The 16477-nt window shown below is 37.3% G+C and overlaps 1 protein-coding gene across 1 annotated transcript in view; it reads left to right on the forward strand.

Moving 5' to 3' along the window:
* The window catches only part of Uggt (UDP-glucose-glycoprotein glucosyltransferase), an 820111-nt gene that overhangs the window by 723497 nt on the left and 80137 nt on the right, over window positions 1–16477 (forward strand). Inside the window, exons 38-39 of the mRNA XM_090386735.1 lie at window positions 1538–1641; window positions 10981–11037. Coding sequence (XP_090242861.1) covers window positions 1538–1641; window positions 10981–11037 — 161 coding nt within the window. The remainder of the gene's footprint in view (window positions 1–1537; window positions 1642–10980; window positions 11038–16477) is intronic.

A 16477-nucleotide genomic window follows, 5' to 3' on the forward strand; every position in this document is an offset into this window, starting at 1 on the left:
TATTTTTTCATACAATTCAGAGAAATGGACTGAAGTAACAATATGAAACTGATGCAGATTTTGCATTAAAGCTGCATATGTTATCTGCAATACTTTTTGTGTCAGCAATTGCAGTAGTAGATGTATTTGAGTTTTTATGTGAAAGTGGGATTTTTCCTCCAAAGCTCAAGAAGTTCTTTACTGCTTTGAAGATACGTAGATTGGATGTCCACAAAGAAGACAGGAAACACATTTTCTACATGAAATGTGGAATTTATTTGAAACTGTTTTGGAAGTTTTGCCAATACCAAACAACTCTGTGGAAGGTTGGCATAGAGTTTTTGAAGAACAAGTATTTCGGTCCATCATACAAACATATGGAAATTTATAAGCTTTTAAAAAAAAAGAACAAAGCTTAAATGAAGCGCGGTTCGAACAATATGAGTGGACATGAATCACAAATACCAAAGAAAAAAAATAATGTGACAGTGCGGCGTGTGTGAGAAAACTTGTCAATGAATATGATCCAAACAGTATTCTAGATATTATTAGAGGCATAGTTCATAACATTTCTTATTAAATTTTGTCTGTTTACTATATATATAGTATTAGTGACAACTAAATTTTTATCATAATAAATATTTTATATTTGACTATTCTATGTGTAATAGCGAAATTTTTATCATATAACTATTTTGTAATAATAAAAATTTTATTTCATTGTTCTATTTTGACTATTTTCTTTGTACTAATAATATTTTTATTTTTATCTGCAACTCAATTATTTGTCATTTTTTTTATCATTCTACAGAATGTTATTATAATAATAAAGTATTTAATTAAACCCTGACAATGAATTTTCCCGGCAGTGAATTGTAGCCGAAGTGTGAATTTGTGGGCGGTGAACTTTCCGAATACTGCTTATATGGCATTTATTCCATCTAGTGTGAAAGAGGATAACAGTTCCAATAATGCCAGTACCAAAATATCTATAGCAACATTATTAATAATAATAATGTTTTTTAATGCATAATGTTCTAAACATAAATACTGATGGCCACCTCCTTTAACTATATACGTTCTACTTATTAAAATTCATCTAAATTTAAAACTATAAAATTTATACATCCAAAATTTGAAAATTAAGATTATTATATTTATTCTGGAGAAGCCATTTTATTTCTTGACATTGTGCATAAGACATTTAGACCAGGCCATTAAAAGAGACCAAGTGTACTCCTCTGGCCTGTTGAAATTTTGGCAACCCATGGGATACAATGTTGAACAGTTTTATTTTTACTTAATGTTAATAAAACAGTAAGTACTCTACTAGTTCCCAGAATATTTAGTGGGGTGCAATTAATAGATTAGAACATTTAATAAGTTTCTGAAACTGTTCTTAATTTATATTGTCTTTATTGTTAAACTCAGTCATAACTTAAAAAAACAGCATAGTCCCACATCTGAATCCTAAATATCAAGAATTTTATTGATATTTAAATATATTGTATGTTTTAAAGTAGTGATTACTACAAAAATTTTATAAAATTCTTCTTAGGTTGTTCGTGCTGATATGAAAGAACTAAGAGATTTAAATCTAGGAGGGGCACCATATGGTTATACACCTTTCTGTGATAGTCGTAAAGATATGGATGGTTACAGGTAATTAACATTCTGAATAATTGTGGGTTGTGTTGAGAAAATGTGTTTACTTTTTTATAATATTTCATATTATAAAATATTTTAATATTTCAAAAATATATTAGTCAGGATTCATCAGCCAAAATTAAATTAGAACCATGATTGGTTTTATGTGTTTTAAATATTACTTCCTCCCTCCTTTATTTCCCCCAAGATGTGCCAATATTGTCAATTTGTTGGGTTATTAAAAAAATTTATAGCACAAAGGTTCTGATCACATAGTTCAGTGGGCTTTTTTGTTTGTTTTGCTTTTAGCTAAGAAATTTTATTTATAGCAAGGCTATAACTAATTTAAAACTCTATGAATGTAAGAGTATAGCATAATATGCATAACATAAACTTGATAACATAATACATATTATTGCTGCATAACCTGTGAATACGGTAGAATTATTATTGCATTTAGGTAATTGTTAGTTTAGTGTGGTATTTTCTGATTAAATTGAATTTAAACAGAAATAATGCCTCAGACTAGAGTAGCAAAGATATGTGCTCCAAGTAGCAAGAGTGCAGTGGCTTGGGGGAGAACTGAAGGAGATCATTCTCCTATGAACCACAGCTTTGCAAAGTGTTCTACTTGTTCAATGTTTGCAGACTATCTGGAACAGGACATGATACAGCCAGGGAAGAGGGAATGCCTTTGTGTTTGTTCACAGCAAAGAGTGTGAGGAAATTGGGCACAAACTCAGCATTCTGATAGGCATTTATGAAAGCTTGAAGAAAACAATGGTTACCCTCAAAGGAATTAAAATGCATGAACCCATCAAGCCAGCCCCAAGTGCCAAGAGTATTTCGAGGCCAAGCGATATTCTTGTGATTCATAGAGTGCTCTTGATAAGCGATTGAAGTTATTTTTTAAGTTCCTACATTTCTATCAACAGTCTTACTTTAAAAACATTTCTATACTTGAAAAGCTACAAGTTAGAACACAGAAAGGAAACACACCTTTCTTTACATTTTTCCTATATTTCTAGTTCTACTACTCAACTAACACTTCACCTGCTTGGCCACCAAACAGCACTGCTCCTGTCTCCCTGTGATGGGGCTGTACCCTGGGGGAAAAGTTATCCTCCCCTCCAGGGCTAAAAGGAGTAACCATGGATTTAGATGACTATCCACTGACAATGACTCTAATCAACCGAAAAGGCTTCTGAGGGAAGTGCAGTGCGATCCAAATTTTCTGGTGATACTCTCTTTCCACCCAGCCTGTGGGTAAGTTATCACTATCTGTTATCCAAAGATATTTAGAATCCATCACTGGAGATCTGATTGAAACTGCCACCTCCAAACATTCTGAGTGGCTGCTCAAAACAACGAAATCTGGTGGGCTACCAATATCTATCACTCCACTTAAATCCATCAAAAGATGTCATAACAGAGTGGGACCTACTTACAGTATCTGAAGAGGAATTAGTTCAAGAACTGAGCAGTCAAAAAGTGATCGGCTTCAAACGTATGACTGAAAAGGATGGAAATCTCGTTCCAATTAGATCCATCATTTTAACTTGCAGTACCCCAGATTTGCCATCCTCGTTAAAAGCTGGCTATTTTAACTGCCGAATTTAGCCTTATATTCCTAATCCCATTTGTTGTTTTAAATGCCAGAAATATGGACATTCCCAGCAAGCATGTGGAGGTGATGCCATTTGTCCTATTTGTGGTTCTAAGGAGTGTGCACAAGCAGATTGTTCAGCCTCAACTCCCATTTGCCCCAGCTGCAAAGGAAGTCACCCAGCCTTTTCTAAATCATGTGAAACATGGAAAACAGGCAAGAAAATTCAGAAATGTAAAATAGAACATAAAGTCACATATCCTGAGGCACGCAGACAAATTGTGTTGACCATGCCCATGTCATTCTTATGCATCTCACACTCGAAGCACTCATTCAACAGCATCTCAAACAGATGTATCAGTACCTCCAGCATATCTTTAGCTAACTGGGTTAAAACTACACTAATAAACTCTGGAAAAGACTCAAATTAACTCAGAACAGAAATTAATGGTCTCGCATGAGAGTGAAAAATTTTAAATAACTAAAGACAGCAAGAAAACCACCAACAATATGGAAGTAGATGTATCCTCAGATTATTAGGAACCCATACTAGAACTTTGTGTGAACTACACTATGGATACTGTGGACACCCCTTCTCAAAAAACGAATGTAAAAAGTTCTCCTCATACAACAAACAGTCAGATTCTCAGCTAAACCAAAATGATACACATCATACAATTGAACTGCAGAGGACTAGTCAGTCATTTTGATGGCTTAAAGGGTGTCTCCATAGCCAGGTGGGAAGAAGCAGCAGTGCATAGCACACACTTCTTGATTAGACCGGGGTTCGAGCCCGTCACCACCAAATACGGAGGATGCAGAAAGGTCAGGGAATGACCACCGCATATTCCCGGAGCAATATAGCCTTAGTTGCTAATGTTCTTAAAAAACCAAATAACAATAACAAATTTGATGGCTTAAAGGATTTACTCGCTCAGTTCAACTCAGTTTAACGGTGTATGCTTACAGGAAACATTCTTGTCACTGCAAGTTTAACCAAAGTTTTCAAATTATATCGTGTACAGACAAGATAGGAGCTCAGTCTCCTGTGCAAGAGGAGTAGCTATTCTTATTAATTATAATGCAACATCCAAGCACATCCAATTACAAACCATGTTGCCACAACTGTAGAAGTTGTGGCAATTCATATTGCAGTGGGTGTTTCAGTTACCCTTGTTTCCATTTATATTCCACGATCAATACCATTTCCCCATTCAGAACTGGACAACTTCCTTACACAACTCCCAACACTAATTTGTCTTTTCAGTGACTTTAATGGCCACCATCTATTGTGGGATCCACTACAATGGATGCAAGAGGCAAATTGATTGAAGAATTTTTGAACAATAATGATCTTAATTTACTAAACTCGAGATCTCCCACCTATATCCACCTATCTACAGGATCTACATCAGCAATTGACTTATCAATTTGCTCTCCATCCATCTTTCCAATCATGACATGATTGATGTTAACAGATCCCTTTAATAGTGATCATTTTCTGATTATTTGCCCAATACAAACATGGGTAACCTGAATCCTGATCAACTTGGAGTTTAAAAAGGCTAACTGGGATGGCTATTCTGCCCAAATACTTCTAGACAGACTTTAGTTTCAAAAATAACCTATTGATGATGTGACTACTTACATCACCAATCAGATTTTGAAATGGAGTCTTCCATTTCAAAATCCAAGACATATTGTGCTCACTGTAATCACTGGAGGAATATGGATTACTTTAATGCCAAACAGGAGAAAAACCATGCATGGAACAATTTCCACAAGTATCCTACCACGAGTAACTTCATTGCTTAAAAAAGACTTAAGGCTAAAGCAAGATAAATTAAACAGAAAGCAAAACGTGATTTGTGGATATTTTTGCCTCAGCCATCACAAAAGACACTGACACATGGCTCATCTAGAAAAGGATACAGTCCCAAAATGGCAAATTTGTATGACTGCCCTCTCTCATTCTTCATTGGAAAGGGAGAGATGTATCCACTTCTGAAGGAGTTGCTAATGTACTAGCAGAATAATTTGCTACAATCTTTGCATCTGCTTCTTATGCATCCTCCTTCCAGAGCATAAAGGCAGATGCAGAACAATATAAAATCAACTTCTTCATGCACCACTCATTCCCCTACAACCAACCCCTTACATTAACAGAACTCAAAGAATCATTAGATAGATCATCCCATAGTGCTACAGGCCCAGATTGTTATTCATTACATTATGCTTAAGCATTTAGGACTTGTGTACCTTGTTGATTTTATACAGTTGGATCTTCTTTGAAAATTCCTTCCCTTCCTCCAGCCGCCATTCCTCCATTATTGCCGTATGAAAACCAGGCAAAGATCATCCTTCCCTGGTTCAAAATTATAGACCCATATCTCTCACAAGCTGTTTAGGTAAAATTTTCGAAAGGATGGTTCATACAAGGCTCACATGGATCCTGGAGTCACAGAGTCTCCTGCCAGATCATCAGTATGGCTTTTGGAAAAACAGATCAACCCTATATGTGCTCATCAAGGCCGAATCTCATGTCTGCAGTGCCTTTGTCAGGAAACATCTAGTCATGGTCAACTTAGATCTCGAAAAGGCATTTGACACTACCTGGCATCATGGTATTATTATGGACCTTTATCATCTGGGATATCGGGACCATTTTCCTGAAATAATTCAAAATTTCCTGCAATTGCACTGTTTTCAGGTCTGATATAAAAACTTACTCTCTACTTCTCACATTTAGGAAGAAGGTGTCCCTCGGGGATCAATACTTAGTTCAACGCTTTTTGCAATCCGAGTTAGCAGCATGACAAGATATCCCAAACACTGAAACTTATATGTATGCAGACAACCTTGCTGTTTCCTGTCAGTCTCAAAGTATCAATACCATCGAATGGTAGCTCCAACTTGCCATAACCAAAATAGAATCCTGGACTTTACAGAATGGTTACTGACTGTCAGAAAACAAATGTACTGCCACTCACTTTTGCAAGCATTGGGCTCTCCATCCTGATCCTGGATTACAAATAAACAATATTCCAATCCCTCTTACTATATCACCATTAGATTTCTTGAACTGATATTAGACAGCAAGCTTAATTTCCAAGCTCACTTCACTCGTTTAAGAAAGATTTGTCTAAAGCATTTGAACATACTTTAATCAATCTCATGGTGCCTCCGTAGCCAGGTGGGCATGAGCAGCAGTGCATAGCACACGCTTCTTGATTAGACCGGGGTTCGAGCTCATAACCACCAAATACGGAGGATGCGGAAAGGTCAGGGAATGACCACCACATATCCCAGAGCAATATGGCCTTAGTTGCTAATGCTCCTAAAAACCAAATAACAACAACAACAGCATCTTTCACCAAAATCTGTGGATCACCTGCTTTTTCTATATAAAAGAATCTTTATTGAAGAGCAGTTTCTCAATGCCTGGCATAAGGCAATCATTCCTTCCTGTGCCAAGCCAGGAAAGGATCCTAATTCCCTACTAATAACTGTCCTATCGCTCTGACTAGCTGTCTGTGCAAAATCCTAGAGAGAATGGTTAATTTTCGTTTGATATTTTATTTATAATTGAACAACCTTCTCTCTAGCATCCAGTGCGGCTTCCGAAAAAGAAAAAAAAAAGGTCACCTTTTGATCACTGAATTAGACTAGAAACATCCATCCGGGATGCTTTCCTAAAATAACCAAGAACATTTGGTGTCAATATTCTTTGACATGGAGAAAGCAAATGACACAACTTGGAGATTTGGCATCTTGAAATATTTGCATAGCCTCGGTCTTAGAGGGCATCTCACTAATTTTATTAAAAACCTTTTAGCCGACCGGTCTTTCCAAATTCGTATGGGATCCTCACTCTCTCGTTCCTTTTGCCAAGAGGAGGGAGTAATACAAGGATCGGTATTAAGCGTCATGCTTTTCACCATCAAAGTAAATTCCATCACAGAACAACTTCCTCCAACTATAAACAGTGCCCTCTATGTTGATGACTTTTGCATATTTTCTCAGTCATGCAACATGAGGGTTATTGAAAGACAATAACCCTCATGATTGGTCCATTTGATATCGATGGTTCGACTGTTGATGATCCTGCTCAGATAGCAAACAAACTGAATGAGTATTTTGCATCTACATTCACACATGAGGAGTTATTAAGGCTTTAAAATGGCAGAAGGTTATCAAATTGTAGCAGGGTGCTTAATGATTTTGTAATAACTGAGAGCAAAGTGGAGGAGAAATTGTGGAAGTTAAACATAAGAAAGGCACCTGGGGTGGATGGGATTTATCCAGTTATATTAAAGGAGGCGGCAAAGCAACTAAGCAAATCCTTAGCCATAATTATGAGAGCATCCTTGAACTCAGGGGAGGTCCCCACAGACTGGAGATGTGCAAATGTATCCCCAATTCACAAAGGGGGATCAAAGGGTGACATGAGTAATTACGGACCAGTTAGTTTAACTTCTGTTCCGGGAAAAACAGTGGAGTCACTGGTTAAAGATGCATTGCAGAATCATCCAGACAAGACTGCAGCAATAATTCAGACACAGCATGGGTTTGTTAAGGGAAAGTCTTGTCTGACAAATTTGATAGGATATTATGATGTTGTTACAAAGGAACTGGATGCAAAAAATAATTTTGATATCATATTTGGATTTCAGGAAAGCTTTTGACACTGTTGCGCGTGGAAGACTATTGTACAAATTGGAGCAGAATGGTATTAAGGGTAAGTTGCTACAATGGATAAAAGTATGGTTGAGTGGGAGAAGACCGAGGGTGGTAATTAATGGGTGCTGCTCTTCGTGGACTAATGTTATTAGTGGACTCCCACAGGGTTCAGTTCAGTCCACTGTTGTTTTGTGTATTTATCAATGATATTGATGAAGGTATATCAGGCTGTGTTGAAGTTTGCAGATGATACAAAGGTTGGCAGAATTGTTAATGACAATAATGGCAGTGTGCTACTGCAACAAGATCTAGATAATTTGGGCAGATGGGCTAAGAAGTGGCAACTGAAGTTTAACCTTGACAAATGCAAAGTAGTGTATATGGGTAGAAGTAACCCCGGAGAAATGTACCAACTGTGTGGTACTACACTTAAGGTGGTAGAAAATGAAAAAGAACTGGGAGTAATTGTGCAGTCAGATATGAAGTTTTCTAAGCAATGCAGACAGGCTGCCAGGGCAGGTCATGGGGTTTTGTCAATGATATATAGCAATTTTGCTAGCAGGAAGAAGGACATGATTGTCCCTCTGTATAAGGTAATGGTCAGGCTGCACCTTGAGTACTGCGTACAGGTCTGGAGGCCTCATTTTAGGAAGGATGTAGATTTGCTTGAGCATGTACAGAGAAGGGCAACAAGATTGGTGAGGAGAATGAAGCGCTTAAGTTCTGCAAATTGCAGTGGCTGGAGACTAGGCACCTGCGCGGTGATCTGATTGAGGTGTATAAGGCCTTGAATGGGTTGAGCACGCTGAATTCTGATGGCATCCTTCCACTTGTTCAGATTACGAACCTAAGGGGGCATAAATTCAAAATAAAAAAAGACAGATGCAGAATAGATGTGCGGAAATTTGCCTTTAGCCAGTGGGTGGTTAATTGCTGGAACAAGCTTCCATCCGTCGTGGATGTTGATAGATTAAATAAATTTAAGGAGGAACCTGGACAGGCATTTGGAGGGAATAATGTGATTTTTTTTTTTTTTTTTTTTTGGCTGATGCTGCATAAGCTCATACACTTGCTTTCTTGCATCACATGCCACTACTACTACTACAACTTCAACGAGCCATTGTTCCTCTTAATTCTTGGGCACTTGCCAACGGATTCAGGTTCTCGCCGCAGAAGACCGTTTGCATACACTTTTGTCGGAAGCATAATCTTCATCTTGAACCTGAAGTAAGGCTCGGACAAAATGCTATTCCAGTAGTGTCAGACACAAAATCAGATTTTATCAGACAATGACCATGTGTCAGCAATTTTAAAGTTTTTACAAGCCATTAATATATACACACGTATCTAAATTAGATAATTTATTTTTAAACTTATCCTGCTTCTATATATATATATATATATAATTTGACTAACCTTTTTAAAGGTTATCAGAATCTATTGTTGTTCATATTTTAACTCTTTCCTGGCGCAGTGTAACCACAGTCGTTTTTGTGCCACTAAAATCAAAATCAATCAACCAGTTCATTACAAACCATACAAAATAATAAACACCAGATCACCCAGTTACAGACCCATTTTAGACCTTATTTACTGAAAAATACGATATCAGATTTTCCTGGATTTCAAATCACTTGGAAATAAAAGGAAAATGTTTAAAAACTACACATTAATTGTCTGAACAATAGATGCATTTTAGAAAATAAGACAGTGTTAAACTTCTTTGTAGGCCATTAAGGTGTACCATATGTCTTGCCACATTATGGCCAAAGCTTCTGATGTGACGGTGCCTCCGTAGCCAGGTGGGTAGGAGCAGCAGTGTGTAGCACACGCTTCTTGATTAGACTGGGGTTCAAGCCCGTGACCACCAAATTCAGAGGATGCGGAAAGGTCAGGGAATAACCACCTCATATCCCCTGAGCAATATGGCTTTAGTTGCTAATGCTCCTAAAAACACCAAATAACAATTCTGATGTGACAAGTTAACATAAAACAGCCAATCAGTTTACCATTCTCACTCCCAAGTCTTCAGTTGATACTTATTAAAGTGCATTGTGCAGTTTGAAAATAAAATCTACTTCTTCCTTTTGTGATATCTTTTCTTGCATGTTATTGCACATGCAGCTTAAATTAACTTAAGAGGGTGGTTAGCTTTAGTTCTGTTTTGTTTAATCAGACAATAATACAGAACTGTAAAGTTTACTGATACTTTAGTAGTGTTTTTTTTTTTTTTATGGACCTTTCAATCAATCTTCTCTGTCTTCTTCTTCTTCCAGTCACATAGCTCCCTGAGGAGCTGTTGTAGCCACCAACAAATTCCTCCAACTGCATTGATCGTGGGCTATATGAGCAGCATTGCCAAGTGTCGTGCTCAGAAGTTCACTGATCCCATCCTTCCACCTAGTTGCAGGTCCTCCTCTGCACTTCTTCCCCTCGGTTTTTCCTTCTATTATATTCTTCAACAGAAAGTTTTCCCTTCTTACTATATGAGCAAAAAACTTGAGTTTTCTTTTGGTGATGCTATGAAGAAGAATTTTAGGACTGCCAATTTTATTCAGTACCCACTCATTTGTTCTTCGATCCATGTAAGAAATATGCAGAATTTTCTTCCTGTCAACTCTTTTCAGATTCCATCATTGGAAAAATTAACGAATCAATGATTCTCAGTTTTGTCTTCTCTCTGTAATGTGTCTTAATTTGAAATTTATTCTACTGCCATTAATGAAAACCAACCAAAAGCATTTTAATACACAGAATCTGAATTTTTTTAAAAAATATTTTACAAATGTATGTGCGTTGTGCAGTTTGTAAGCAAAAAAACTATATTAATTTTTTTTTTTTTTATATGGCATTCACTGAATCCACTTTTTGTTTTAGTTCAGTTGTGCTGAACAGTTTTAGGGCATATGAATCAACCCATAGTATATCAAAATGAGTAAACATTGTAACAAGGTGTTTCATTATTGTATTGTATTATGATCTTTGTTATTTTTGAAGTTACTTTTTTTTATAAAATTAATGTATGTACTTATTTTATTTATTTATTATTATTATTTTTTTTTGTTAAGGTTTTGGAAATCAGGTTACTGGGCTTCTCACCTTGCAGGCAGGAAATATCACATCAGGTAATAGAATTATTTGTTCGTGTATCTTTTTTTACATAGAAGCATGAAGAAATAAATGCAAACATGTTTAATATCCCACAGTTAACCGCATCATAAATGCAAAGCTCTCATATAATTTCGTACTTTAATGCTTACTCATAATAAGACACTCACACTTGCTCACCCATTCGGTCTGAATGTAGAGATTCTCATCATACTCTTCACAGTCTTCTGGTCTCTAGATTACTCCTACTTTCGTTATGCCTTTGCTTCCAACAAACTCACATCACACATTCTATGCTGGCATGCATAACTTCTGAATCTGCAAAAGCTCATTTAGTGTTCAGGATGCTCTTGATAAGAAGTATGAGCCTGCCATCCCTTCTATCTTCCCTGTTTTTCCTAAATACACTGCACATACATAGTTAAACTCACCATTCCCTATTTCTGGGTAACACCATGTTTCCGTTAAGCGTATTATGTCAGCATTAGTCGTCATAACCAGGAGATTGAATTAACATATTTTATTGACAACACTCCTGATATTACTGTAGACACAGTTATAAGACAAAGCATTCTTCTATAGTTTGCTACCGACACACCCCTTGAAGTTATTTAAGCTTGTTTCCCTGCCATGGGCTTGAAACATTGCTACCCTTGAGACCTCCAGCCGATATCGGCTGTTGCAGCAACAAACAAGCATTCTTGAGATGTGTGCAAGCATTACATTGGCCCATATCATCAGAAAAATGCTTGTGTATATTAACCCAGACTAGCAGTTTCTTTGCACCATCTTTGTTCAAATGAATCCCATCCCTACAGAACAGATTCCTTCTACCAACAAGTGCAGGTGATGCTGATAAACCCCCTTCCCAAAGCCTTCCAAAGTCTGTCAAGTCTAGAATTAATCCCTATTGTGTCTGCACTCATTCAAAAATTGTAATAAAAATTATAAAACCTCCTTCCCCTTAATTTAAATTTGTGGCCCCTAAGCCATTATGGGGAATCATTAGCATTAGTAGAGGCACATGATGCAAGAAAGCAAGCTTATGCAGCATCAGCCAAAAAAAAAAAAAAAACTCTCCCATTTCACCCCTCCGTTCGTTCCAAATACCTGTCTAGCCCAGCCTTAGATTTATTTAGGCTATCAACTTCCTCAACAAAGGATGGAAGTCTGTTTCACCATCCAACTACCCGCTGGCTAAAGGCAAACTTCTGCACATCTGTCTTTCCTCAATTTGAATTTATGCCCTCTCAGGTGATTATTCTACACAAGAGGAAGAATCCCGTCAGCACTGAGCATGCTCTAACCATTCAAGGCTTTATACACGTCAATCAGATCACCTCGCAGGTGCCTAGTCTCCAGACACTGTAATTTGCAAAACTTAAGCCTTTCTTCGGTTTAGTGAATGGAACAAAGGGTTGCTCTTCGTAAGAGCAACCCTTTGTTCCATTCACTAATCTTGTTGCCCTTCTCTGTACTCGTTCCAACAGCTCTACATCCTTCTTAAAATGAGGCCTCCAGACCTGTATACAGTACTCAAGCTGTGGCCTGACCATTGCCTTATACAAGGGGATAATTACCTCCTTATCCCTGCTAGAAAAATTCCTGTATATCATTAACAAGACACAATGAGCTACTCTTGCAGACCGTCTGCACTGCTCAGAAAACTTCATATCTGCCTGCACAATTACTCCCAGGTCCTTTTTGTTCTCTACCACTGTCAGTGTAGTACCACAGAGTTGATACGTTACTCTGGGGTTACTGCTTCCCATATGTAGTACTTTAGGAATATATATATATACATACACTGGTGTTCAAAGAAAGTGCGTCACCCCTGAAAATTGTAATTTTCGTCCAAATAACATAAGAGTATGGCAATATTTCTTACAGATTGCATCAGATAAGATTGATACACATAGGTGATGACGTAATATTGAATCAGCTGTTACTTTCAGCTATATAAGCACACTCTGCAAGAGTTGCAGTCATTCCTTGCTTGTGTCAGGATGGTGAGTTATACGCAGTTGGTGCCATGAAGAAAGAGTGCTATTGTTACTTTATATGAGGAAGGATGTTCTTCCTATCATATTGCTTATAGAGTGTCTTGTAATCGGTCAACAGTGAGTAATTTCTTTCCAAACTCAAGAATACTGGTTCTACTGATAGGAAAAAAAGGAACCAGATGCAAACGAGTCTCTATGCCAAAACAGGATCACGTTTTGAAGCGCTTTTGCCTTAAAAACAGTAAAGCTTCTTTGTCTGAGCTGAAAAAAGAATGGGAAGAACATACAGGAGTGGTAGCAAGTGCAGTAAAAGTCAGAAGACACCTCTTCAAAAATGGACTTGTAGCCCGTTATCCTAAGAAGAAGACCTTCCTCACACAAAAAATGAAAACGGCCCAATTAATTGGGTGTAAGGGGAATGTCAAATGGATCCCAGAGCAGTGGAAGTCAGTTATTTTCTTGGATGAGAAGAAATTCAACCTGCATGGCTCTGATGGGAGACAAACAATTTGCCGTAGACATGGTAAAGAATACCATCCAGACCGTGTGGTGTCTACAGTCAAATTCCCTACCAGCCAAATGATAAGGGAGTGCATTTCGTATCACAGAGTAGGTCACCTGCAGTTTATAAAAGGTTCCGTAAATGCCGATGTATACCTGGCTATATTGGAAGGCATATTGCTGCGAACCATTAGAGACCATTTCAACCTGCCAAGTAACTGCATCTTTCAGGACGACTCTGCTCCTTGCCATCGGGTGAAAAGTGTAAGTAGGCACTTCTGTAGTTACTTTAGCTTTATTTCTGCATTAGAGGTTCGACAGTAATGTGTTTACATTTTGTTATAGGTGAAAAAATGGTTGGGAGAACGGTCCATTACAACTCTTAGCTGCCCAGGAAACAGCCTGGACCTGAATCTTATAGAGAACTGTTGGCATCATGTGGGATCACAAAGACCCTTTGTGAACTTCAGGAAGCCATAATTTGTGCTTGGAACCACAAACTATCAGTTGATTATCTTCAGAAATTGATCTTGTCAGTGCCTCAACAATGTGCTGCTGTCATCAGGACCAGAGGCTGTTCAACTAAATATTAGTTTGCACCTGGTGAACTTTTCATTTTGTTTTTCATTTAAAATAATAAATTGAAGTAAATTGAGGGCTTCTGATAACATTTCAGTCATAATTGTTGTGTTTACCAAAATTATTGTATAAAGGTTGCAAATGCTCATTTTGGAATATTTTGAGAGCAACCTTTGCCTTAACTATTAATAAATATCTTTTGTTTATATTTCTATTTGTGATGCTAGTCATTAATGTAACATACCATTGCAAAAAAGGGTTAGAAATGTGAAATTACTAGGTGATGCACTTTCTTTGAACACCAGTGTGTGTGTGTTGATTTATCTAAATGTATGTTGTTTCCATAAGCACTCCATGTCTGGCTATACAGCTAATGGGAGGTGAAGTTAGGAAAGTACTTAGGATAGCAATAGACACTCCTGCCCTTGTATTGCACTAATAGCTCAGTGTGTTAAAGAAAAGAATATGATTGAAGAAAATACAGTTGGTGCTCAGGTAATCCGGGGTGCAAGTTTCCGTCTGTATTAGAAACGGCCCTGGATTTGTTAGGTTTTTGCAATTTGGAAGGAGATGTCTTGGTATCTCTGTATATCTGAAATGTTATGTTAATGTCTACCCTAATGCTTAAATTAACCTTAAAGCTATTAACTATTATTATTAGAAATATATAAATTAACTAACATTAAGAACTCTAAATTAAAATTTTTTTTAATTATTTTAAAAATGAAAATTTAGAAGGTAATTGTCAGATATATGTGAAACGGTACCTCTTCAGGATGCCACACCATTTCACTATTTCAGTAAATTGTACTGAAATAGTCCATATATGCCGCCATTAACATTTTAATAGTTTTCTGTACATATAATTTTGTGTTGGGGCCAAAAAATTTTTAAAAGAAAGGAATTTATCTAATGTACAGGAAACTGTGGCATCTGCGTTAAGCTACCTATACTTTTAAGCTGTTGACGATTGCTACTAGTTAGAAATTAATAATATATATATATATATATGAATTATTATATAAGGTCGCTGCTAGGACTTACTGACCCACACGTGGCAGCCAGAACCAAAAAGTGAGAACTATTATTTGAGTTTGCCGCCCTAGTCGTGGGCATAGGTGGCGACCTCTTACAGTCCAAGATGAAGACAATGTGACGAAGGCATATTACTGTAATGCGAGCATTACAGTATTATTATTTAAGGCATACTACTGTAATGCGAGCATTACAGTAGTATGCCTTAAATTACTTAAGCAAATAATCCCTTTGAATATATATATAAAAAAACTATAAAAATAACATGTTAGGAGAAAGAAAGAAAAAAAATAAGATGACCACGAACGTAAGTGGCTGCATAAGCACTATCCAACAGCACGTCACATAACATATAGAAGCAATATATATTTATATATATTTATGAGGACTGGTACGAAAGTAAGCCTCCTAATTTTTCGCTTTCAAATGTGGTGTCTGATAATTTCACGTATCACTGAGTGGTCACTTGAGGTCTCTAGTTTCACCATACTAAGTGGTGCTGGGATCAGTCTCGTGAGTGCAGCATACAGTTAATTCAAACTGGTGGATGTTACAGATATATGGCTGAGGCAAAGAGTGATGATTGAATTTCTTACCAAAGAAGTGACGCCTATCAAAATCAATATTATGGTGACAATACTGTAGATTGTGAGTATAGTTAGGCATTGGGTAACACACTTTAAGAGTGCGGAAAGCAATTGTGAGTATAGTTAGGCGTTGGGTAAGACACTTTAAGAGTGCGGAAAGCAATAGTGTTGACAAGCCCCAAAACAGCTGGCCAGTAATGTCAGTGACAACAGACAACAAGAGCCGCATCGATGCTCTGATCGAATAGAACCGCCACATGACAACACATGAATTGTGCAATGCAGTAGTTGCAGTAGAAACCTGCTGTGGTAACCATCATAAAGGAACTAGGCTATAATAATGTTTTTCGCCCAGGGGTTCCGAAAATGCTGACACATGAGCACAAAGAAGCCTGGAAAGTCATCTGTATGGAACTTCTCCAGCACTACAATAGTAGGATAGGTTTTTCCTTCACACATAGTCACAGGTGACTAAACCTGGGTCCACCTGAAATGAAGAGACAGTTGATAGAGTAGCACCATCAAAATTCACTGCACAAGAAGTTAAAATGACAGCCTTCTGTTGATAAAGTCATGGTGACAGTGTGGTGATCACAATCATCTCAGATCGATATGTGGAAACATTTAAAAAGTTGAAAGCCCACATCCGTAGAGTTTGACCGGACAAAAAACTTTGAGGTTCTTCTTCTCTGTGACAATGCACGAATCTACACCAGTCTGTGTACAATGGTGGCCATTGCAAAACTGGAGTG

Source organism: Mastigoproctus giganteus, chromosome 1 (assembly GCF_048544385.1).
Source record: "Mastigoproctus giganteus isolate SK-2022 chromosome 1, ASM4854438v1, whole genome shotgun sequence".
Taxonomy (NCBI): domain Eukaryota; kingdom Metazoa; phylum Arthropoda; class Arachnida; order Uropygi; family Thelyphonidae; genus Mastigoproctus; species Mastigoproctus giganteus.